Source organism: Chiloscyllium plagiosum, chromosome 2 (assembly GCF_004010195.1).
Source record: "Chiloscyllium plagiosum isolate BGI_BamShark_2017 chromosome 2, ASM401019v2, whole genome shotgun sequence".
NCBI lineage: Eukaryota > Metazoa > Chordata > Chondrichthyes > Orectolobiformes > Hemiscylliidae > Chiloscyllium > Chiloscyllium plagiosum.
In genome coordinates this window covers 63,909,945-63,935,715 of record NC_057711.1, presented here as the reverse complement: position 1 = coordinate 63,935,715, position 25,771 = coordinate 63,909,945, and the positions used below count along the sequence as shown (strand labels likewise).

General features: G+C 39.2%; 1 protein-coding gene across 1 annotated transcript in view; it reads left to right on the top strand.

The window, feature by feature from the left end:
* Nucleotides 1-25,771, top strand: part of pggt1b (protein geranylgeranyltransferase type I, beta subunit) — a 64,498-nt gene that overhangs the window by 19,347 nt on the left and 19,380 nt on the right. The window contains exons 3-5 of the mRNA XM_043711043.1: nt 12,585-12,652; nt 16,101-16,252; nt 18,330-18,462. Coding sequence (XP_043566978.1) covers nt 12,585-12,652; nt 16,101-16,252; nt 18,330-18,462 — 353 coding nt within the window. The remainder of the gene's footprint in view (nt 1-12,584; nt 12,653-16,100; nt 16,253-18,329; nt 18,463-25,771) is intronic.

The following is a 25,771-nucleotide window of genomic DNA, read 5'->3' as shown; positions in this document are numbered from 1 at the left end:
TCATATTCCAGCCTTTAAGTGCTGTGATTGTATCAGCCTCCACCACTTCCTCTCTCAGCTCATTCCACACATGTACCACCATGTGTTTGAAAATGTTTCCTCTTAGATCTCTTATATCTTTCGCCCCTTGTCTTAAACCTCTGCCATCTAGTTCTGGACTCCCCCAGCCCATTGAAAATACCTTGTCTATTTATCCTATCCTTGCCCCCTCATGATTTTATAAACCTCTATAAGGTCACCCCTCAGCCTCTGATGCTCCATGGAAAATGGAGAGCCTATTCAGCCTCTCCCTATACTTCAAACCCTAGCAACATCCTTGTAAATTCTTCGGAACCCTTTAAAGTTTCACAACATCCTTCCTATAGGATGGAGACCGGAATTGCACACGATATTCCAAAAGTGGCCTAACCAACATACTGCAAGGCCGCAACATGACCTCCCAACATCTATACTCAATGCTCTGGCCAATAAAGGAAAACCTACCAAATGCTTTCTTCACTATCCCATCTACCTGTGACTCTACTTCCAAGCAACTATGACCCTGCACTCCAAGGTCTCTTTGTTCAGCAACACTCCCCAGGACCTTACCATTAAGTGTATATGTCCTGCTCTGATTTGCTTTTCCAAAATGCAGCGCCTCGCATTTATCTAAATTAAACTCCATCTGCCACTCCTCAGCCCATTGGCCCAACTGATCAAGATCCCATTGTAATCTGAGGTAATATCCTTTGCTGTCCACTACACCTCCAAATTTGGTGTTATCTGCAAACTAACTTACTTTTACCTCCTATAAAGCCAGGCTATTAACATGAAGTTCTGAAGAAAATTTGGGAGAATCAAGATATGAGTAGATTCACTTGTGAGGAAAAGCAATTTTGAAGATTTTCTTCATTTTGTAAGAGTTATAGACAAGAGAATGATGTTGAGAGACATACCTACCATAATTGAATGGCAGAGCGGACTCTCAGGGCCGAATGGCCTTATTCTGTCACTATATCTTATGGTCACTGCCAACTGTAATGTTACTAAATAAATACCAATAAGACGCAAATGGAGTTTGCACAGAAGTTTTTGCTGTGAAGTATTGAATTTTGTTTTACAGTTTTCAACATCAGTGCTCTTGTTTAACCTATGTTCTTCATTCTGATCGATGTTCTGTGATATCACACAGAATTTAGGCAGTTGCATCCACTTACAACATCTTTGCTGTTCACGACATCAGTCCCTCCTTATCATCTTGAATTATCCTGTTGAACTTTTATGTGGCTTTCTGTCTCTTCTTTCAGGTGTGAGGTGTGACAGGCAGCAAAAGTGGCTACCAATTACATGGTTTCCCTTTCAAAGAGCCATGTTGAGTTTGCTTGATTATATTACGATTTTCCAAGTGTGCTGCTATTATTTAATTGATTTGAACATTTTTATAGCAATAAGTGCTATACTATTCAGCCTGTGGTTACCTGCTTTTTGTCTCCCTTTTTGAATAGGCATACATTGGCAGTTTTCCAATCTTCTGGTACTTCTCCAGAATCCAAAGATTTTGGAAAATTAAAAGCAATGCATCCATTACCTCATAGCTATCTCTTTTAGGATCCAAGAATGCAAACCATCAGAACCTGGACACGTATGTGCCAGTATACTTTGCGTCTGTTTTATGGAATAAGATACTATTTCTGGGAGATTTTCTGTAAGGGACTTCTGTAACTGCAGTGTTTAAAAATATTCGTAAAGAGATGGTACTTGAAAAACATAGCTACAGTGAGTGTTGATAAATCTCCTTGACCAGATGAGCTTTGTCCCAGAATGTTGAAGGTTGTACCAAAAGAGACACTGGATGCATTGTTAGTTAACATTTGATTATTCTTGGGATTCTCAAAAGGCTTCTGCTGACTGCAAGGTAACAAATGTAATCCTACAATTTTAAGAAGAGAGGAAGTAGGAGAGTGAGAGTGAGGGGCTACAACCTGTACTCCAAGGTCTCTTTGGCAACACTCCCTAGGACTTTACCATTAATTGATTTGCCTTACTAAAATGCAAGACCTCACATTTATCTAAATTAAACTCCATTTGCCACTCCATGACCTGTTAGCCCATATGATCAAGGTCACATTACCCTGAGATAACCCTATTCTGTGCGCTACACAACTAATTTTGGTGCCATCTGCAAGCTTACTAACCGTACTTCCATTATTCACATCCAAATCATTTATTTATTAAAAAATGCCTAATGACAAAAAACAGTGGATTGCAGCGCACTGCTGGTCACAGCCCTCCAGTCTGAAAAGCAATTCATTACCACCCTCTGCCTCCTACCTTCAAGCCATTTTGTATCCAAATGGCTAGCTCTCCCTGGATTGCATGTGATCTAACCTTGCTGTCTAGTCTATCATATGGAACCCTGTTGAATACCTTGCTGAAGTCCATATAGACAATGTCCACTGTTCTGTTCAGTGGCAGTTGCATAGAGCTTTAGTGAGACTTGCACTGAAGTATTTTGCACAGCTTTGGCCTCCTTATCTAAAGGAGAATATTCCTACTATAGAGGGATTCAAATGAGGTTTCAGATTAATATCTGAAATAGCAAGATTGTATAATGAAGAGACATTGAAGAAATTGGGCTTGTAAGGTAGGGGATTTCAAAACTGGAGAGGACAGTTTTAAGGTGAGAGGAGAAAATGTAAAAGGGACCTGAGGTGCAGCTTCACACAGGGTGGAGTGTATGTGGAATGAACTGCCAGAGGAATTGGTAGAGTCAGGTATAGTTACAATACTTTTTAAAAATTTGGATAGGTACATAAATATTAAACATTTAGAGGAATGTGGGCGGGCCAAATGCAGGCAAGTAGGACCAGTTTAATTTGGGAAACGTGGGCAAACGTGACCAAAGTGCCTGTTTCAGTGCTGTATGATTCTATGACTCATAGTTTGGTCCAGTAGACCTTTGACTTTGCATTTTGGCAATGGTTTACATCTTTTGTTCATCTGTTGGGTCTTTAAGTGAAAGAATAATCCATTTCAAAAAGTATTATCTATTTTAATGGAGCCATCAAATGTCATCATTTGTTCTTGCAGGTGTAATTGCAGCGCACTGCTATTTGCAATGGCACACTTCTGTAGTACTTCATATTTCCATATCCACTATAGAGACTTTGGCACTAAGTGCTTTGGTCACATACAGACTGACTTCAATTAGGAACAGTCTGAAACAAGATTGTCTTGCATACATGAGTCACAGAATATCAATCATTGCAGTGCCAATGGAGGTGATTTAGCCCATCATGCTTGCACCAGCTCTCCAACTGAACATATTTCTTAGTGCCATTCTTCTATCTTGTAATGCTGCATGTTGTTCTTTTTCCGATAGCTAGCTATCTAATTCCGTTTTGAATGCTTCAGTTGAACCTAGCTCCTTTAAAATTTCAGGGAATGGATTCCAGACCCTAATTGCTTATTGATGGGAAAAAGTATTTTCCTTATCAATCTTACTAACTTCTTTCAAACTGTGCTCCCTTATTCTTGAGCCTTTCACGAGGGAGAACATTTTATTGCTGTTTACTCTATTCAGACTACTCATGATTTTGAATAATCCAATCAGCTCTCTTCTCGGCCTTCTCTCCTCCAAGAGGAATTCCAGCTTCAATCTATCCTCATAAATGAATTATTCTTCCTAGAACATTTGCGTAAACTTCTTCTATACAATGTCTCCACATCCTCCACAATGTGCAGTGCTGGACACAGTACTCCAGCTGAGGCCAAGCTAGAGTCTTCTATAAGTTCAATGTAAATTCTTTGTGAACTCTACCACCTAGCAGTAGAAGGGCAGCAGATGCAAATGTGAATGACCATCTGAGTTTCCCTGCCAAGCCACACTATCCTGACTCAAATATATAACTAGGTAAAAACAATGACTGCAGATGCTGGAAACCAGATTCTGGATTAGTGGTGCTGGAAGAGCGCAGCAGTTCAGGCAGCATCCGAGGAGCAGTAAAATCGACGTTTCGGGCAAAAGCCCTTCATCAAGAATCAAATATATAACTGTCTCTTTGCTATCGCTGGGTCAAAATTGTGCAACTCCCTTCCTATCAGCATTGAGTGTGTCCCTACACCCCAAGGACTGCAAGAGTTCAAGAAGGCAGCTCATGATATTTTCCAGGGCTACTGGAAATAGGCAATAAATGCTGGTTTAGCCAGCGACACCCATTTAAACAAATAAGTTATGCCTCTTTAACTCCAGCTCATGATACTGTATGCTTTATTAACTGATCTTCCAATTTTCCTTGCCACCTTCAATAACTGATATACAAATATATTCTGGTTTTTCTGCTCTGAATTCTCTTTATAAAATGGAAAAGTACAATTCTGTTGTCTTTACATGTTCCCACAAATGCAGCACTTCACAGATTTTCCACACTGAATTTAAGCTGACACCTACCTGCCTCTCCACCAATTTGCCTTTGTCTTTCGTAGTTGTACATTCTCCTCCTATCTGATTGCAAGTCTTGTATCATCATTGTATCTTATTTTTGACCACCCAGTGGATTGTCTGGCACTATCAAACTCTCCATACACTGCAATTTCTGGTACATGACCATCATTCTAACAATGTGGTTTAGTCATCGTACTTGAATATTGCTAGGATATTTTGATTTAGAAAATTGCTTTATCTGCAGTGCAGTTCATAGGTAATATAGATGTCGAACAGAGACTGAGTCAGTTCTGTTAGTAGTGAGAAAGACTTGATTTACCTAAAGCATAAAGAGTAGATGATGAAGTCAGATATAATTATTTTATCAAGTAATGGCTGAGGATAGACCGTTGAAAAAGAGTAATGCAATTGACTGTGATACAGAAAGATCTGACTTAGAGCTTGCAACTTTCAATGAAGAATGTTATTTGTCACTTTGCTGGTTGTTGTGGTGGAGTGGGAATCTTATTAGAGAGACGGGTACAAAAATGTGGGAGAGAGGGGTATGAATGAGAACTTTGGAAAGGTAAAGGAGGTTTGAAATAAGCAGCTGTTTGCAACAGGTAGAGTTGTTTTGCTTAGGCCTGATGGCAGTTTTGAAGGGAAAGGAAACACAAATTGGAGACATTTGATAGAATCAACATGGAAGTTTGAGTAACCAGCAAGTGAGTAGGAGGATAATTTTTCAGAAATGGGACTCCTAGATCACCCGAGGATGAACTTGGAGAGCAGAATTGGACGAGAAACTGGAGGGCTGAAAATGTGTTGCTGGAAAAGCGCAGCAGGTCAGGCAGCATCCAAGGAACAGGAGAATCGACGATTCGGGCATAAGCCCTTCTATGCCCGAAACGTCGATTCTCCTGTTCCTTGGATGCTGCCTGACCTGCTGCGCTTTTCCAGCAACACATTTTCAGCTCTGATCTCCAGCATCTGCAGTCCTCACTTTCTCCTCGGAGAAACTGGAGGGCCATGGGAGACTTGAATGGGGGTCAAGTGTAGTAAAACATTGAAAGCTGGGACAGGGCAGATTTTGTTGAAGGAACTGGATGGATTGTCTTGATGCTACTGCTAAAGATGTTCATACATCCCTTGATTTCTGAAGGTGAGATTTTGGGGAAATACAGGTATGGTGGTGGAAAGGATGAAGGGATTTAAAGTGATGGTTTATAGTATGGATTATCTTTAATATCCAACATGATCTTAGTTTACTGGGCATTTATGAAGGAGGCAAGTGAGGTCTGACAGCACATGATGCAGTCCAGTAGACCTGATGATGGATAAAGTGTGACCATTTACTAGATTTGCCCCTGAAATGAGGGTATTCTGTGTTTGGCTGAATAAATTGGCACTATGTTATTTGGAGTATAGAATAATGAAAAGTGGGATCTCATTGAAGATGTCATAGGTAAAGATGTCTAGTCCCAGAGGACCATGGAGCTGCATTGCCATTAGAGAGAGAGAGATTACTGGTGGTGGGTTGAACCTGAGGACCACCACACCTTGGGCAAGGTTGAGAAGATGATTGATAGGTTAGTCATTTTAAAGGTTCCCTGACTGGGATTCCATGATCCAGACTCAGGATGAATCGTAAATCATTTACAAATGAGATGAGAAATTTCTTCATTCAAATGATTGTGAATCTTTGGAATTTTCTATCCCAAGGGTAGTGAATGCTCCATTCAAGACTGAGGCATATTTTTGAACTTCGAGAAAATCAAAAGACGTGGCGATCAGACAGGAAAATGGAAGTGACATATGAAATTAGCTATGATCCTATTTAATGGAGGAGCAGGTTTGAGAATCCACAGGCTGCAATGCTTTTTTTGTTCTGTAATATTTATCTAACTGGTATAATATTTTAAATTAAAACTGGAAATGACATACTAGAGCTTTTAAACATGACAGACTTTTTCTTCTAAGAATGTTGACCCAGGCTTGCATTTTCTGAAATGAACATCTTTCAGGAAATCAACAAACGTTTAGGAAATGTTATGGTGTATTGGCTTATCTATTTGTGGACATTTGAGATGACCACAAGTTCTTAAAATATTCACAATCTTGAATGTTTTTTGTCAATTGTGATAATCTGCATGTGATGTTATCTTCATTTTATTGCTGTGGAGAACTGTGTACTGCTATTCCTTTGGATGCTGTGTCTTGAAATATGAGATTATAACAAACTATAAACCATTCTTGATGGTTGGAATTGATCAAATAATTTTAATTCTTCTGTGACTATCCACCTCAGAAAGCCAAACCAAGAATGTCATTTAAATAAGGTACTTAAGATCTTTCTATTTGTTTCTTTTTTAAAGAAAACACACAATTGTCTGCTTGGCAGAGTGGCTCTGTGCTGTCTCTCAGTGCCAGCGACCCAGGTTCGATTCTGTCTGTGTGGAGTTTGCATGTTCTTCACATGTCTGTGTGGGCTTCCTCCAGGTGCTTCAGTTTCCTCCCACAGTCCAGGGATGTGCAGGCTAGGTGGGTTAGCTATGGGAAACGCAGGGCTACAGGGATAGGGTAGGGGTGTAGGTCTGGTTAGGATGGTCTTCAGAGGGTAGTGTGGACTTGATAGGCTGAATGGCCTGCTTCCACACAATAGAGGTTCTATGAAAGATGACCCATTCTTTTATGCCAGTTAGTTAAGTTGCATAGTTCTTATGTTTCACAGTATGTACCTGTTTCCTTGCAGTTTGTGAAAGGGAGCATATTGATTTTGTTTTTTGCCATTTGAAAGCTCGTAGCAAACACGCTTATTGAAATCTGAAGAGATGATGTAGGAAAGTGTGCCTATGTTGTACAAAATCAATATAAGTAATTGAACAAGGTTTTCTGTCCAGAGAGAAAGTAGTGTGTGTTTAATCTTAGCAGTTTGCTATCTTCACAGTATTTTCGTTTTGTATCCAATTTATGGGTTCTCAATCATATAGCATAACTCATGTTATGGGCTAGACCAGGGTCCCCTCAATGCATCAAGGAGATAGCCTAGACATTACACTTGCCTTTAAATAAGGCAAAAGTGATGTGCTGCTTTCCAGATGTGATTTGATTAGTCAAACTACTAGACTTCAGGCAAAATAAATTTTATTCTTACACTACAGTTAAAATACCAACAAAAAAGAAATTGGCCTAACTTTAACTCTATTTTCTGAAGTATTTCAATAATATCTTAGTTAACTACTACTTATCAACTGTTCAATATAGCAGCATCCAATGAACACACCCTTGGCAGAGGAAAAACCGATTTCTTACTTGCTGTATCCAGTCCAGGAGAATGAAGTACCAAAAGAAATAGTCTGGCAGCAGAGAGTATCTGGCAACTTCAACTCTAAAACCTCTACTTCAGCAACTGAAAGCAAAACTAAAACCCTGGGTCTGAGAGCCTAACTCCACCACTCATGCTTCTTTTGTCTAACTTTCATTCAAAACTATTTATTCTGCTTTCAGTGGAGCAGACACACCGCTCCAGAGAAACAGGGTAGAACAAATCCCTCTGAAAAGCAAATCTCGTCACACTCCTCCATTTGTTGCCATTCTCATTAAAAATATGGTGATTGAGTATTATATAGAAAGGTTTTCTATTTGAACTGACATTTCACATCAATTCAATCTGTTCTTGTGCAACCCTCCATTATATAAAAAAATTGTACTTGGTGTTAGTGATGTAATCATGTTACTGCCATCACGCTTTAGAAACAGCATCCCCGATTCGCCAATCGCATTACAGCAAATTCATGTTGATGAAATGCACGTTATATCAGAACGTCCTGTATTTTATTTTAGACAAAGGTGTCTCTTGTTTTAATCGATGCTTGCTGAAAACCATCAATTATTGTGAAATATATTTGGAATATGTTTGAACTGACTGCTTGATAAGAATTGAGCCTGCTTATGTGCTGCCACATAGAAGAGCTTTAAATAAAATACTGAGTTATATCAATCAAGGTTACAATGCCAAAACTTTTTTGAATATATCATGTGAGGGTATAGATTCCGCCCCCCCCACCCACCATCATTCCCTTTCTACCTATCTTCAGTGTTGGCAAATTCAGCAATGTAGTTGTGAATCCAGAGTGGTGGGTTGCTTCATTAGTGTCAGGGTCAACAATGTCTTTGGCTGCAAAATACACAAAGGGAATGGGTGAACACTCAGTAGTTATGGTCTGTATTGCTGCAACTATGAAGATCCTGCAGTCACATTTTGAGAGCTAGGTGGGAGGTTATTGATCATAAGCTTGAAAGTGAACATCTCTAGATTACTCCCAGTACCACTTGCAAGTTACTTGCAAGTAAGTATAAAAGTAAGATAAAGCAGACAAATACTTGGTTTGGAAAGATGGCAGAGGAGGGAAGGATTTAGCCTTTTATGGAATTGGGATTCCTTACGCCAAATTGGTTGCATCTGTGTCTGAAATCGATGTGGGGTGAATTGCTAGTGTTTTTGGGGAGGGTATAAATAAACTGAGCAAGGGCATGAGTGAGGAATAAGATTAGACAGGAATTCTGAACTGCATAGAATACGTGGAGAGAAGGCAGCACTAGAGTAAGAAATAGTAAATTATTAGGTGGGTTCAGAGTAATGAAGGAAGTAATTTAAAAAAAAAGTTATGCATGGGAATGTATGGACTTTATTAAATAAAATGAAACTACAGGTGCTGACTGCTATGTTGAAACATGTGGTTGGAACAAAGACTATGCGTAGAGGAGGGCTGGACAGTGTGTCAAATATACCTGGAGACAGTGTGTTCAGGAAAGATAAAGGGAAAGGTGTAGTGGTACGTTAATTCCTTGAGGCATGTGATACAGTGCTCCAAGACAGACTTCTAAGGAAATTTGAGAGTTGCTGGAATAAAAGGGACAGCAGCAACATGGCTACAGAGTTGGTTGAGTGACTAGGAATATTTGTGGTTTGATATTTTTTGGACTGGAGGAAGGTGTGTACAGTACTTGAATTTCTCAAACCTGACACATGGGACCATTGCTCTTCCTGATATAGGCACTAGACCTTGATGTAACTTCAGTTCCCTACATAATTGGAGATATTGGGGGTGTTCCGTTCTCCTTGGATAAGAGAAGATTAAGAGATTTGATAGTGATATTCAAACTCTTGAGGTGTGTGGGCAGAGTAAACAGGGAAGACTTGTTCCTGTTGTTCAAAGGATTGAGAACCAGAGGGCAAGGATTTTAGGTAATTGACAAAAGAAATAGCGATCACGTGGCAAAAGACTTGTTCAGTCCAGTGGTTAGGATTCAAGTACACCAACAAGGAATTAGACCCTTTTATATGAAAAGGAGTAATATGCAGGGCTGTTGGGAGCCGGGCCTACAGGGCCACCACCTTTGCTACAGTAGATGAAGGCTTTGGAAAGATAGAAACAAATTACCTAAATACTTTCACAGATATGTTGTTGGAAATTCATCTTGGTGTCAGAACAGTCTGGTTCAGCCTTTGGGAGGGATGAAATTGGATATTTCAGAGCTGTGATCTTAATATTTAAATGGAGGAAGCTTTTGTGCACCCCATACAAATATTGAACAGTTTCAAGACACTGCAGAGGTTTTAAAGGAAGCAATAGTGAAACTGACGCAATAAAGTTACAGTAGATGCAAAACCAAATGCTGAGGTAACTGGTCATTTGATACAAAATGCATTGGTATACTATCATGATCATCAGTGATAATCAAACTGAATGTCAATATTTCTGTTCATTTGAAGTCTGAATTCAACCAATTTGAAGGGACCATTGCACTTAATACAGTTATTAAAAAGTGTTATAATGATTGGGAGAAAGTGAGAACTGCAGATGCTGGAGGATCAGAATCGAAAAGGCTGGCACTGGAAAAGCACAGCAGATCCGGCAACATTTGAGGCATGTCCAGATGAAGGGCTTATGCCTGAAATGTCGACTGTCCTGCTCCTTTGACGCTGCCTGACTGCTCTGCTTTTCTAGCGCCACCATTTTTGACTATGATACATGGTTGCTTGGTTTGCAAAATTTTCAGATCACCTTATCTTCTGCTATTTTTATCAACCTCTCCCTCCATAGATGCTACAGTATTTCCAGGTTTTTCTGTTTCTGCTTGTCAGCATCTGCAGTATTTTCTCTCCCATTAGATGGCAGTATTGGGATAAGAGTGAGCTCTTGCAACTGTTAGTGATATATTGATCTATGTTTTGCACGGTTATAGCATGCTATACATATGAAAAGAAATTGATTTGTTATAGGGATCTGACAGGAGATTAACTTTTCACTCAGCTTCATCAAACGATGAGATGTATTACAGTCTGAAGTGATTTTTTGGAGAAACTTGAACAACACTCAAATGCTACTTTTGTATATTAAGCATTTGTGGTTTTCTCTATATATTAAAAAAAACAAAGCCACAACCAGATTTTGTGGGACAGGGGCAAAACAAAATTGCTTTAATAGTCTTAATATATGCTGTATATGCTTAAATATTTTTCATTGAATTGAGTGAAAAGTTTCCAATTGACTATACATTGGTATTCCATGTTTGTTGATGAGGGTGGTTTGAGAGTTTCTGGTTTTATCACCTAGATCATCTGCAGCATTATTTGATCCTGCTGTACTCCTAGGAAGGTTGCACGCTGTTCCTAATCTTCCTCTAACATAAATACTTCTCCCTTCCACAACTGCCACCCAACTGCAGACTCTTTGCTTTTCCACAAAAGCTGTAGCCTTAAAAAAAATCAAAAAAACTCAGCTGATCAAAGTAAACAAAATAGAAAGGGTGATGGTTTATCTGTTGCAGCTAGAAAACAAAGGGATGCTGAAATAATGCAGCAGAAACAAAAAACAAATGAAATTCTTTAGCACCTTGTAGAACTAATGCAGGACCTTCAAGCTAATGTACTTGTACACCCTAGTACTCTACCTAACTTGCCTGGATGGGTATGTCTAATGAGCAACATGGCTTTGTCTTTTTTTCCCCTTTCTACTCTGCATTATCCTCTAAGTGCGAGGAGCTCTGTACCAAAATTGAGACTGGCAGTTAATGACCTCTACCCATGTCCAGGACTCAGTGCCTGGGACAAGTAAATAAATTTGACTCTCCCCACCCCCAATGCCAAAGTAAAATTTGATCATGAGAAAAGTTATCCTCCAATGAGTAGAATATGTAGAATTGTGAGCCTGTCAACCGTAAACATGGGAGAATGATCAAGCGTGACAATTGGGAGTTCTGTCTACCAGTTCCAAGAGCAGTTGTGGGCAGAGGGCATTCTGTTGAGAGAGGATACAAGGTGTTTAAAGGTGGGGGTGTGCCGGAGCGTATGCAGGAAGGGGAAGGCATTTAGGAAAGCAAACTCAAGGAAATCTCAAAAAGCCCTTGTGTTTTGTGAATGGGGGATTTGTTATTTTTAGTGACCTGATCCTATCTGTCCCTCACCCTTAGCCTGCCAATCCAGCTTCCCTAAGCTTATTCTCTTTCCTACTCTTGAATGTATAGACAGAGAATCTCCTGCTGTCGCTTTTCTCTCAACTTTTGCAGTTAATTTTAGAATCTCGCAAGGATTTATCTTTGGCCACCTATTTATCATTGTAGAAATCAAAGTCCCATGTATACAATGACACAGCTGTACTTTACAGCCACTTCTGCAAACCTCTCCAATGTCTCTGAATAGTCTCACTGCTTATCCAAATCCAGTGTTGGATGTATTGAATGTTCTCCAAATAGCTTTTAGAAAGACAAAGCGATTGCCTTCAATCCCTACCAGAAATTTATTCTCTAGCCACCAACTTAGCAGAGTTTTGTTAATGCAAGAAAGGAAGTTACACAAGTGTGGTATACTACACCAGTAAAATATAAAGATTATTTTATGTGGCTGGAATCTTTTTCTGAACATTGTAATGTGTAAAATTCATCATTGCCATAGAATTTAAGTTGTGAACAATAAGCTGAGTTTGAAAACTTTATCATTGTTTACTAAATTAAAAATGTAAAATGCAGCTGATCTAGCAGTATCAGACGAGACAGTTAACATTTCAGTTGAAGCTTTTAGCAGTGAACTTAGATGCTTACATTTCAAAAGATTTAAAATCATATTTTAATGAGCTAATTTTATATTTTATTTTAACTAAGAATTATCTTTGCTTTTCAGAATCCAATCTGGATCGTTGTGGATTCAGGGGATCTTCACATCTGGGAATCTCGTATAATCAATCGAAGGTTAGTTGAACTCTGAAGTGCCTTAGTATGTAGCCATTACTTTTCTCATAGTGACTGTTTCAAAGGTCAGAGTAGAATTTCTGGAATATTCCTCAAAAAGATCTAGAAGTAACTTCAAGTCGCATTCAGCAGGTCTCATTCTCTAAATTTGCAGATTTTGCTATAAATTTTTAACTGGTGTAGTTCTTAGGATTTTTGCCATTAGTCGTATCTAATCTTAAGTTCCTCAGTGCTGTTCATTTTCACTGTTTTCTTGAGAGATTTTATTTAGTATGTGTGTAGCAATATTATAGATCAAGTAACTATTCAGGTCCAGTGATGAGTAAGGTCTATTACTTAATTGTTCCAATTGGTAAAACTCACCTCTGTCTGCAGATTTAAGAAAGAATTTGGGGACCATTTTTGTATCTTGATGTTAAAATTGTTTTTGAAACTGAGAAAGCACTAATGTTGCCAATTTAATTATTGCTGTGTTTGTATGAGAAAGTCTTAGAGTGAATTAGAACATAGAATGTTACAGTGCAGTATAGGCCCTTTGGCCCTCGATTCTGCGCCAACCTGTGAAATTAATCTGATGCCCATCTAATCTACATCGTTCCATTATTATCCATATATATGTCCAATGCCCATTTAAATGCTCTTAAAGTTGGCGAGTCTACTACTGTTGCAGGCATGCCCCTACTACTGAGTAAAGAAACTACCTCCTGATATCTCTCCTAAATCCATCACCCTTCAATTTAAAGCTGTGTCCCCTCGTGCTAGCCTTCATCATCCAAGGAAAAAGGCTCTCACTGTCCACCCTATCTAACTCTCAACCTTCTTCTCTCCAACAAAATCAACCTCAGTTTTCTCAGCCTTTCCTCATAAGACCGTCCCTCCATACCAGGTAACATTCTAGTAAATCACCTCTGAACCCTTTCCAAAGCTTCCAAGTCCTTCCTATAATGCGGTGACCTGAACTACACGCAATACTGCATGTGTGCCCTCACCAGTGTCTTGTACAGCTGAGGCATGACCTCGTGGCTCTGAAACTCAATCCCCCTACAGATAAATGCCAACACACCATATGCCTTCTTACAACCCGATCAATCTGGGTGGCAACTTTCAGAGATTTATGCATCTGGATACAGATCTCTATGTTCATCTATACTGCCAAGAACATTACCATTAACCCAGTTCTCTGCATTCCTAGTGAAGTGAACTACCTCTCACTTTTCCACATTAAACTTCATTTGGCTCTTCTCAGCTCAACTCTGCATCTTATCTATGTCACTCTGTAACCCATAACAAACTTCGGCACTATCCACAACTCTGCCTACCTTAGTGATATCCCTAAACTTACTTATCCGTCTTTCTACGCCCACATCCAGATCATTTATAAACATGACACACAGCAGTGGCCCCAAAACAAATCCTTGTGGCACACCACTGGTAACTGAGCTCCAAGATGACCATTTCCCATCAGCCACCACCCTCTGTCGTCTTTCAGCTCGTCAATTTCTGATCCGAACTGCTAAATCACTTTCAGTCCCAAAACTCTGTATTTTGTGCAATAGCCTACCGTATGGAATCTTATCAAATGCCTTACTGAAGTCCATATACACCACATCAACTGCTTCACCTTCATCCACTATTTTGTCACCTTCTCAAAGAACTCAATATGGTTAGTTAGGCACGACCTACCCTTCACAAAACCGTGTTGACTATCTCTCATCAAATAAACATCTGGAAAGGAATAATAATTCCTATCCCTTGTAACCTTTTCCAACAACTTACCCACAACCAAAGTAAGGCTCTCTGGCCTATAATTATTAGGGTTGTCCTGACTACCCTTCTTAAACAAAGGAACAACATTTGTTATCTTCCAGTCTTCTGGCACTACTCCTGTTGACAATGATGACATAAAGATCAAAGCCAAAGGCTCTGCAATCACCTCCCTAGCTTCCCAGAGAATCTCATTTAAATCCCATCCGGCCCAGTGTTCTTATCTATTTTCAGATCTTCCAAAATTGCTAAAACCTCCTCTTTGTCAACCGCAATGCCATCTAATTTAATAGTCTGTATCTCCATATTCTCACTAATATTGCCCTTTTCCAATATGAATACTGACAAAAAGCATTCATTAAGCGCTTCTCCCATGTTTTCAGATTCCACACACAACTTCCCACTATTGTTTTGATTGACCCTAATCTTATTCTCGTCATTCTTCTATTCCTGATTGTACCTACAGGAGGCCTTAGGGTTTTCCTTAATCCTATCCATCAACAACTTCTCATGGCTCTTCTTAGCCCTCTCTTTTCTGGGCATTTTGTCATTGAAGCTGCACCTGTCCAGACAAACGAGAGTATTTCATCACGACTTCTGTATTTTAGGTGTGGCGAAGTTTGGATGTTGTGTGAATTACCTGCAGAAATCCCAACCTCTAATTTACCACCGTATAAATATGGCGTCCTAATCAATTTCTGTTCAGTCGATGGAAAACACATTGATAATCATGGCCATGCCATTGAATGCCACGGGGTGATTGTTAGATTCTTTCTTGCAGGAAATGGCCATTCCCTGCCAGTGTGTGATGCAAAGATTACTTTGCACTTTTCATAAAAAGCCTGAATGTGGTCCAGATAAATTCTGAAGCAGAATATGTCCATATACAGCATTTAGGAGTAGACAGTGGTGCTGGATATTGTAAAGTCAACCATTGAATAGATCTCTCCTGATTCTTATTGACCCTTCACTAGGATTCCTTGATAATGCATGCAGCCTTAATGTCAAGACCAGTTAACTTCACCCCATTTCTTGAGTTTAACTGTACCCGTTAATAGAAGAACACCAATAATATTTCAGACTGATAGCCCTTTGAAAGACTAATGACCTGAAATGTTAACGCAGCTTTTCTCTCTAGAGTAGTTATGCATGATACTATTTGGCTACTGCATAGATGTGACAGGGGACATCACCTGGCCACAACAGGAAAAGTCATAGGAAGGTGTCAGTGCATGTGACAGTGATGTCATTGTAGTCTGTGCATGGTGAAATCATTCAGCGCATGTGCTGCGGCCTGGGGTGAAGCTGCGGCTGTCTGCTTTGGAATGGCAGCCTCCCAACAGAATTGGGTGATTCGCTACTATAAGCGAACCACTTCTGTGCTTGGAGTGATTGAAATACTGGGCAAAGAATGCAGGACTAGGAGGAGTTGGAGTGTGTGTGTGGCTGCTGAGGGAAAATAAAGTTAACTCATTAGGGTTACATTTTGTAGGCAATTTCATTTTGCATCCTATACTGCCATCTTTAGGCAATAAGTTGCTTTAGCTGCTTGAGAACTTTGGTTTCTTTTTACTAGGTGGTATTCCCAGAATCCATAATGTGTTCTTTTCACATGTTACCAAACTTGAATATTTTGACTTCTTTTGTACCGTTTTGTCTAATGATGCTTTTTGATGTTCTTTAGGATAATGGTTCTCATCATTTATATGATAGTGGTCACATAGCCATGACATATACTGGTTTAGCTAGCCTAGTGATCCTCGGAGATGATCTGAAACGGGTAAATAAGGAAGCTTGTCTGGCAGGGCTTGGAGCTCTTCAACTGGAAGATGGCAGGTACAGTGAAATATTTCTGTTGCACTCAAACAAGTTGCTCAAGTACCTTTTGAAGCACCCAATGAAATTGATAAAATAATGACATGTAATGGCTAGTTGTGTTCTATGGTTTTATCCTGACTTGAATTGGAGAGTTCAAGCTTTGCTCAGCTGGGATCTTTGGTGCCTGTGAATAAAACACATTGCTTTTTTTTTGTGAAACAAATGATTGATTTCCTTTACCCTTGCTGTGGGTGGAGTTCTAATCCACTATCTTTCTTCTATATATCTTTTATACAATTGTTTGATTTTTTTTTAACTCCCCCTCAAAATTTGACTTATCATGTGGTATTGTTTGTCAAGTCTGTAACTTTTATCCAAATGAATCTTTCCTTTGTGAGATTTTATGATTATGGTATGGAAATAACATTCTAATACTGATTATCAGCCATATGTATAAACTTGTCAGTGGGAGCAGGAGTGTTATTATTTCCACTGTACGTTTTCATCCAGCGCAGAAATCACATCGTCTGCATTAAAGCAAATTGTTGAATGCAGCTAAAACTAAGAGATTGAAGGGTTGGTGTTGGGATATTTACAATTCAGTTCGTCAACTGGTGGAATATTCACCCATTGAAATATTAGGAAACCATAGTTCCACTATAGCATTGAATTTATTCTTTGCATCGTAACTACAAAATACATTTGTAGACAGTAGTTGGTTGCTTTTGTAAAATTTAATGCAATTGCTTGATCGCAAAATATATCTTAAGAGTTTGGAATGATTACTGAAAGTGTCCTAATCAAGAAGCAAATTGGAATTTTAGGATTGATACATTTTTAAAACAGTAAGTACAGAAAAACATGGCCAGGATTTTCAAAGGGTGTAGAGCCCAGGACTCTATGGGCTGGCTATGCAATTCATAGTTCGAGAGGTTGTGTCAGGATCTCTGTCGGTTTTGAATTTTCAGCTACCAACAGATAGTTGGGGTGGAGTGAAGAGGAAAGGCATCTCACTCCAATTAACAGTTTGTTAACTTCCTTAAAGGGCAGTCTGAAATAGAGCAAAGTTGTCATTTTCTCCTGACATACCAAGTTGTTTTGTGCACATTAGTGCAGAGTTAACTGGTTCACTGCGCAGATCAAAACTTGATTTGAACATCTCCTTAAATTTAGTAAGTAAACCTGGCATGCACTGCTCTCACTCATCCATGGCCATTTTCTGTAATGTATTGCAGTTCAAAGTGCTGCCTGTTCTAATTGGTAAGGTGAAAGGAGCAGATCTCAACATGGCTGCTGATGCCACTTCACCCCTCCCTTCTCCACCCCACTTCCCCTCCCCTCCAAGCACTGAGCATGGCTCCTGCCTCCAAGCCAAGCATTGAAGCTAGAATTATAAATGTAATGCAGATCAGACCCACAGTCAGAACCTGGATTCATTAGGGTGACATATTCTAAATAAAAGCAGAGTGCTGCATATGATGGAAATCTGAAACATCTGAACTCTTTAATAACTCTCTCCACAGTTGCTGTCATAGAAGTAACGTGGTGACACGGTAGTTAGCACTGCTGCCTCACATCGCCAGGGTCCTGGGTTTGATTCCAGACTGGGTGACTGTGTAGAGTTGGCATTTTCTCCCTGTCTATTTGGGTTTCAATGGGTGTTCTGGTTTCCTCTCTCAATCCAAAGATGTACAGGTTAGGTGGATTGGCTGTGCTAAATTGCCCCCAGAATGTACAGGGCAGATGGAATGAATATGAGGTTACAGGGGTAGGGTGAGGGGTTGGGCTGTTTGGAATGCTCTTCACAGCATTGTTGCATGCTCAATGGGCAGAATGGTCTGTATCAGCACTGTAGGGATTCTATGACCACCTGAGTTTCTCTGGCATTGTGTTTGTGTCACATTCTGAACTCTGACCTTTCGTTTTCAGTATCTTAAATTTTATTTTCACACTGAAGATTGAAGTGAATGTTAGAACCACTAAGTGGTCTACCATGTCTAGATAGTTGCTGCAGTATTTTTTGATGTATTATTTGTATTTAATTTTTTAGTAAAATTTACTTATATCGCTTTCTGTTTTCCTTTCTGCCTTGCAGTTTCTATGCAGTACCAGAAGGAAGTGAAAATGACATGAGATTTGTGTATTGTGCCGCTTGTATCTGCTATATGCTTAATGATTGGTCAGGAATGAATACACAGAAAGCCATAGAATATATCAGGAAAAGCATGGTAAGTGACAAAAGAGAAAAAAATGAGATCTTTAACCTGAATACATCATTTGAGTTATTGAATTTCTTGATTTTGTTCTGTTGAATGGTTCATATGTTGTAGTTCTCTCAACTTGAGCTCATGGAATTTACCTTAGAAGTACCAGTTATACAAATGGCAGCTATAGTTCTTCAGAGGATCCAATTTTTTTTTCATTTCTGAAAGAGGATCAAACCATTTTAATACTGTAATATTGGCAAATAATAGAGACAGATGCTTGTCTTTTGCTCATTGATTTGAGACTTGCCCAGCAGAGAATGTAATTACAGGCAATAAAATCAAACATACCACAATCGTCCTGGTGACATTTTAACAGCTGCTGTAGGTTGTGCTTTGTCACTTTGTTTACATTGCACTTTAATAAAAATGTCTATGTTTATTCAACTAGAAATCAAATACAATGTATTTTGGTTGCTTGAGGCAATTTGGTAGTGTTTTGAAAATCACTTAGTTGAAATTATTTTGCATTGTTATGAAAAGGTTGTTAAAAACCTTTTTTGATGCAATGCTCCTCTCTCATTTCAACAATTTTACTGTTTTGAGTATCGGGTACTAGTAATTAAATACTGGGCATGATGCTATTTTTAAAAAAAACTCACCCTATAATACTTACTGTTAATCTGGAATTTGGGATAATGTGCTCTTTAGTAATATCTTAGAACAAATTATAAGCAAAATGGGTATGATTAAAACTGTTTAAATAGTAATATTCCATACTCTTTAATAAAATTACAGTAATTGTTTTTGACTAATTCATAGGGAACTATTGATTTCACAATTTTTCAATAATGTGGCAAGTATGGATTTTTGTGTTGCTACAGGAACTTAATGCATTTGTTCTAGAGTCGTCTTGTTATAAATTGTGCTTTGTGTTTTAATGCAGCTGACTTCATAGGTTTCTCTTTCAGTAGTTTGAAGAGTACTGAATGTCAAGGCAGCAACTCAAATACAAAAGTTTCCAGGACAGAACCATACCTATTTCAATCGTGCACCAGCAACATTAATTGCTAATATTATGGTCTCTTAGTCTTATAGATAATGCAGAGTGTTCTATGAAAAAGTGTCCTGGGGCAGTATTGTTGGTTTGGTGTTCATCGAGGGGATAATGCAGAGAAGGTGCAGCCTCTGGTTCTGCTGACAAGCATGGCTATTTTTTAATCCACTATGAAAGTGTGTTTTGGAAGCTAGTTGTTTCAGGGTAGGAAGTAAAAAAAAAATGGTTTTTGATTTGCATTTTGGTGAGCAAACCAAATGGCCATTGAAGAAAACACAAAGTACTTAATTTTGATGATGCTTCCATTCTCCTGTACTTAGTTTCTTTATTTTATGTATTAATTTATGGTCAATCGTGATGTTTAGTCCTGAGTTACCACTTGTACAAAAATGTTCAGCAAAACCTTGCAGCGGTTGAAATATTCTTTGAATATCTTGTTTGCTGTTAAATTCTTGGATATGGATTTTCAGTTCTGAAACTCTAACCACAATAAGGGTGTGGTTGAATTCTTGAAGTGGTGCATTTCTAACATATGGACCCATACCTTTTGAATATGATTATAGTACCTGTAGCAGCAGAGAGTGAACATAGATGTTGGGACCACACAACTTAACTGAGTTTTTTTGAAGAAGTAATGAAGAACATTGAGGGCAGAGCGGTGGACGTGATTTATAGGGACTTGAATAAGGCGGTCGACAAGGTTCCCCATGGGAGACTGGTTAGCAAGATTAGATCTCATAGAATATAAGGAGAACTAGCCATTTGGATACAGAACTGGCTCCAAGGTAGAAGACAGAGAGTGGTGGTGGAGGGTTATTTTTCAGACTGGAGGCCTGTGACCAGTGGAGTGCTACAAGGATCAGTGCTGGTCCACTACTTTTCGTCATTTACATAAATGATTTGGATGTGAGCATAAGAGGTACGGTTAGTAAGTTTGTAGATGACACAAAATTGGGGGTATAGTGGACAGCGAAGAGGGTTACCTCAGATTACAACGGGATCTTGATCAGATGGGCCAATGGGCTCAGGAGTGGCAGATGGAGTTTAATTTAGATAAATGTGAGGTGCTGCATTTTGGGAAAGCAAATCTTAGCGGAACTTGTACACTTAATGATAAGATCCGAGGGAGTGTTGCTGAACAAAGAGACCTTGGAGTGCAGGTTCATAGCTCCTTGAAGGTGGAGTCGCAGGTAGATAGGATAGTGAAGAAGGTATCTGTTATGCTTTCATTTATTGGTCAGAGTATTGAGTACCAGAGTTGGGAGGTCATGTTGCAGCTGTTCGGGACATTGGTTAGGCCACTTTTGGAATGTTGCATGCAGTTCTGATCTCCTTCCTATCGGAAAGATGTTGTGAAACTTGAAAGGGTTCAGGAAAGATTTACAAAGATGTTGCCAGGGTTGGAGTCTTTCAGCTATAGGGAGAGGTTGGAATAGGCTTGGGCTGTTTTCCCTGGAGCATCGGAGGCTGAGGTTTATAAAATCATGAAGGGCACGGATAGGATAAATAGACAAAGTCTTTTCCATGGGGTGGGGGAGTCCAGAACTAGAGGGTATAGGTTTAAGACAAGAGGGGAAAGATACAAAAGAGACCTAAGGGGCAACATTTTCATGCAGAGGGTCATATGTTAATGGAATGAGCTGCTAGAGGAAGTGGTGGAGGCTAGTACAATTGCAACTTGAAAAGGCATCTGGATGGGTATATAAATAGGAAGGGTTTGGAGGGATATAGGCCAGGTGCTGGCAGTTGGGACTAAATTGGGTTGGGATATCTGGTCAGCATGTACAGGTTGGACTGAAGGGTCTGTTTCCGCGCTGTACATCTCTATGACTCTTTGACTCTCTAAGTCCCAATATATCTGAATATGGTATTTGGAAAATTGAAACTTCCAATTTGTACATAGGTGGAGTCTGAAATCCTGTGGAAGAAGTCACCAACTATGAGTTAAAATCTACGACTGTAAAAGGTTCTTGCACACTTTTTTTAAACTCAGGAAAAGTTAAAAGGATTAAAAGTTGCTGTAGCTCTTGGGTAAGTGCAAAGCTGATCACCACCACTGCAAAGATTCATTATTAACTAATGACCTTTGCAGTATAATGACTCCCACTCCCACCGCTAACTCCTGCCTGCCTCACCATAACCCTACACCCACAAGCCAACCTATCCCTTACCTGCTTACATCAATCCCTTCCCCTACAATCATTTATCAAGAATCACAAAATATTTTTTCTTCTTCAACACGCAATTACACTTACAATGCTCTGACCTCCATAATTATGAAGTGCTTCGAGAGGTTCATGTCAATTCCAGCTTACCAAATTGCCTTGATCCTTTACAATTGTTACAGTTGAAACAGGTGCACAACAGATGCCATCTCCCTGGCCTACACATATCCTGAGAGCGTCTGGATAACAAGGATGCCTACATCAGGCTCCTCCATATTGACTACAGTTCTTCCTTTAACATCATAATTCCAAACAAACTCCTGTAAACTCAGAGGTAGAAGTCTTGGCTACTCCCTCTGTAACTGAATCCTTTACTTCCTGACCCATGGACTGCAATCTGTAGAAATAGGTGACTGCACCACCTCCACTGTCAAAACTGGTGTCATGCAAGGCTGCATATTCAGCCCCCTATTGTACTCCTAATATGCTTGAGACTGTGTGGCCAAATTCTGCCCAAGTTCTATTTGTCAAGTTTGCTGATGACACCATTGTTATAGGTCAGATCTCAAACAATAGCGAGACAGAATGTAGAAAAGAGATTGAGTACTTAGCATGATATAAAAACAATAATCTCTAACATCAAAACAAAGGAGCTGGTTATTGACTTCAGAAAGCAGATTTTAGGCCCCTGTATGTATCAAGAATGTTAAGAATGTCAAGTTCCTTGGAGTGATGATCAACAAGCTGTCCTTGTCTACCCACGTTGACTCAACAGACAAGAAAACATGATTTCTCTACTTCCTCAAGAGGCTAAGGAAGTTTGCATGTCCTGGATGTAGGTTTGCTTGCTGAGCTGGAAGGTTCATTTTCATACGTTGCATCACCATACTAGGTAACATCTTCAGTGAGCCTCCAGACAAAGCTGGTGTTTCCTGCTTTCTATCGATATGTTTGAGTTTCCTTTGGTTGGTGATGTCATTTCCTATGGTGGTGTCACTTCCTGTTCGTTTTCTTCGGGGTGGTAAATGGGATCCAAGTCAATGTGTTTGTTGATAGAGTTCCGTTTGGAATGCCATGCTTCTAGGAATTCTCATGCGTGTCTCTTGTTTGGCTTGTCCTAGGAACTCTATCAACAAACACATTGACTTGGATCCCATTTACCACTCTGAGAAAAAGAACAGGAAATGATGTCACCACAGGAAATGACATCACCAACTCAAGGAAACTAAAACATATAAATAGAAAGCAGGAAACACCAGCAGTGCTTCATCTGGAGGTTCACTGAAGATGTTATCTAGTATGGTGATGAAATGTCTGAAAATACCTTCCAGCTCAGCGAGCATACCTACATCCAGAACCTCAATCTGAGCTACAAATCTTCTCAAAACCTGGCATGTCCGCTATCACTCTTAGCAACTTTTTAGGTGCATCATAGAAAACATCCTCTCTGGACATATCACAGCATGGTATGGCAATTGCTCCCATGATAGTTAGAAATTACAGGGAGTAGTGAACGCAGTTCAGTCCATCACGCAAATCGGCATTCCATCCGTTGACTCCAGCTGTACTTCCTACTTTGGGAACGCAACGAACATAAACCTTTTTGCGTCAGACAGAGGACGTGGAAGTTTAAACACATGCGAACAGATTCAAAAGTACCTTCTTCCCTGCTATCAGTTTTTTTGAATGGACCTCTCAAATGTTAATTCTCGTCACTCTCTGCACCTTTTCTTTGACTGTAAGACTGTATTCTTCACTGTGTTCTGCTACCCCGATGCACTTTGTATGGTATGGTATAGCATGTAAAACAACACTCTTCACTATCTCACACATGCAACAACAGTCTAATCTTTTTTGCTGCTGATTCCCCCAAGCCGTCCCACCACCACTGGTATCCTATGGGGCCATGACTTCACTTCCCAGTTGCTGTTGATGTCTTCCCACCTCGCTTGTGGTGGAGGCTTCAGGAAGTGAACAACTAGCATCGGAGGGCTGCTGATAAGTGGGCACTTTATCCTAGCTTTGTTCAGAACAGTTTTGGCACTGATTGAAGTTCTGGAACATTAAGTTCACCAATAATACAAAATGCTAGAGATTAATATTGGTGATTAGATGTTAGTGTTTTGGTGTATATCACTGCAAGTTATATAACCTGTCAATTTCTTTTCAGTTTTATCATTTTGCCACCAGATCTTTTGTCACGTGTATAATAAGGGTATTTAAACTTGGGTCATTGTGCTAAACATAAATTCCATCTACCTATCCTGATAACCTTTCATTAACTTCTATGCAGACATAAAAGGCTTGATAGCGATGTAACATAATCAGCAATTACTAGCACAGTTTCCATTGTGCTTTACTATAGTTCTGGTAACTAGGGATATAACACTCCAGTGTATGCTAAACCTCTAAATACCATGCAGAACAAGTTCCTTCAAGCACTGCAGCACACTTAATAACCATAGTTTTTGTTTGTGGAGTTCAATTGACCCTTGATTTATTTTTGGTTTTATGGTGCTTCCACAGCATTAACCTATAACGATGTGAATTGAATTTTAGAAACAAGTCATACCTGTGCTGTGTTCTGCAACCATAACCCAACCTTTCTATTTAATGTTGGTACCACTTGTATTTGACAAGCTATTTTGAAATAATTGTTTTACATTATCAGCTATAATCTGAAGTTTAGGATGATGGGGCTTCTCTGTTGCATTATCCCAATAGATGCTGGTTTTTTGGTAGAAATTTCCTCTTCTGTCATGCTCGATTTCATGCTTCCAAATAATTTCTATAGTACAAATGAAAATGGTCAACATTTTGAGCAGTTTGTGTGACATTGTTTTAAATGTCTTACTTTCTTGACTTCTTAAAATGAAGATATTGAATCAGTGCCTGACCTTCAAGTTTTGAAGAATAAAGTTGACATTTTGTTTTTCTTTCCAGTCTTAAAGTTACATCTTCTGAATCTCGTAGCTTTAGTGATTTGTTGCCAGTAATCATAACTTCACAATTACACAAAACAAATCAAGGCTAGGCTTTCTGGGATTTTAAAATATAATTATCAGCTTTCCATAATGCACTTTTGGGTTACAGTATTTTCCTGAAGCTTATGGATAAACTTTGACAGAGTTTAAAGTTTTTTTTAGAATAAAACACTTATCCTTGTTTGTATAAATAGATCAGTCCTTCACAGGAATAATCCTTTTTTTGGCAATGCTTCTCCAAAGCTGCAATCTAGTTTTGTTTCAGTAGATCACATCCTGATATTGCTGTGGAACATCCAGTGACTGTTTCTGCTCCTATGTCATACGGGTTTACTTATTTCACCGTAGCTTTGCTTGCTTAATTACATAGTATTTATAAAGAGATGAGTTTATATCGTGCTCGTAAGAGCAGCTCTCCTATATTTTTGCGTAATTTATCATTTCGACTGCAATTAAGATCTTATTCTCCTGTTAAACCTTTTTACTTCTCAACCTCTTCATTTAAGATACCTCTTAAAACCTAACTCTTGGTCATTTGTCCTAATGTCATCTTGTAAGGCCTTCAAGTATTATTTGGTACATTGAAGGACTTTGGGACTTTTGCATTAAAGATGCTTTTGAAATTTGAATGTTTGAAGAGTATTGGAACAGGAATTATGCATTCAATTGTCAAGCATGCTCAGTTGTTCAATTTGATGGGTAAACAAGCTTAATGATTCATTTGATACTTCAACCATAGTTGCACAAGGGGGCTTTTTAGTTATGGATTGTGGATGTCATTGACGAGCCCAGTTTCTAATTGCCTTCAATGGTGGTGATTGCCTTTTTGGAAGGCTGTAGACTTTGTAGTGAAGATACTCCCACATAGGAAGGGAGCACAATCCATTTACTTCAGAATAGTGTGAATCTGGTGGGAATATATAAAATAATTAAAAATCTGGAATTTATTTTTATGCATTCATTACCCTGGAGGGTAAGGGCTTATGCTCGAAACGTCGATTCTCCTTCTCCTTTGATGCTGCCTGACCTGCTGCGCTTTTCCAGCAACACATTTTTAAGCTCTGATCCCCAGCATCTGCAGTCCTTACTTTCTCCTAGTTGAGAGTTAAGTACATTTTTGAGAGTCT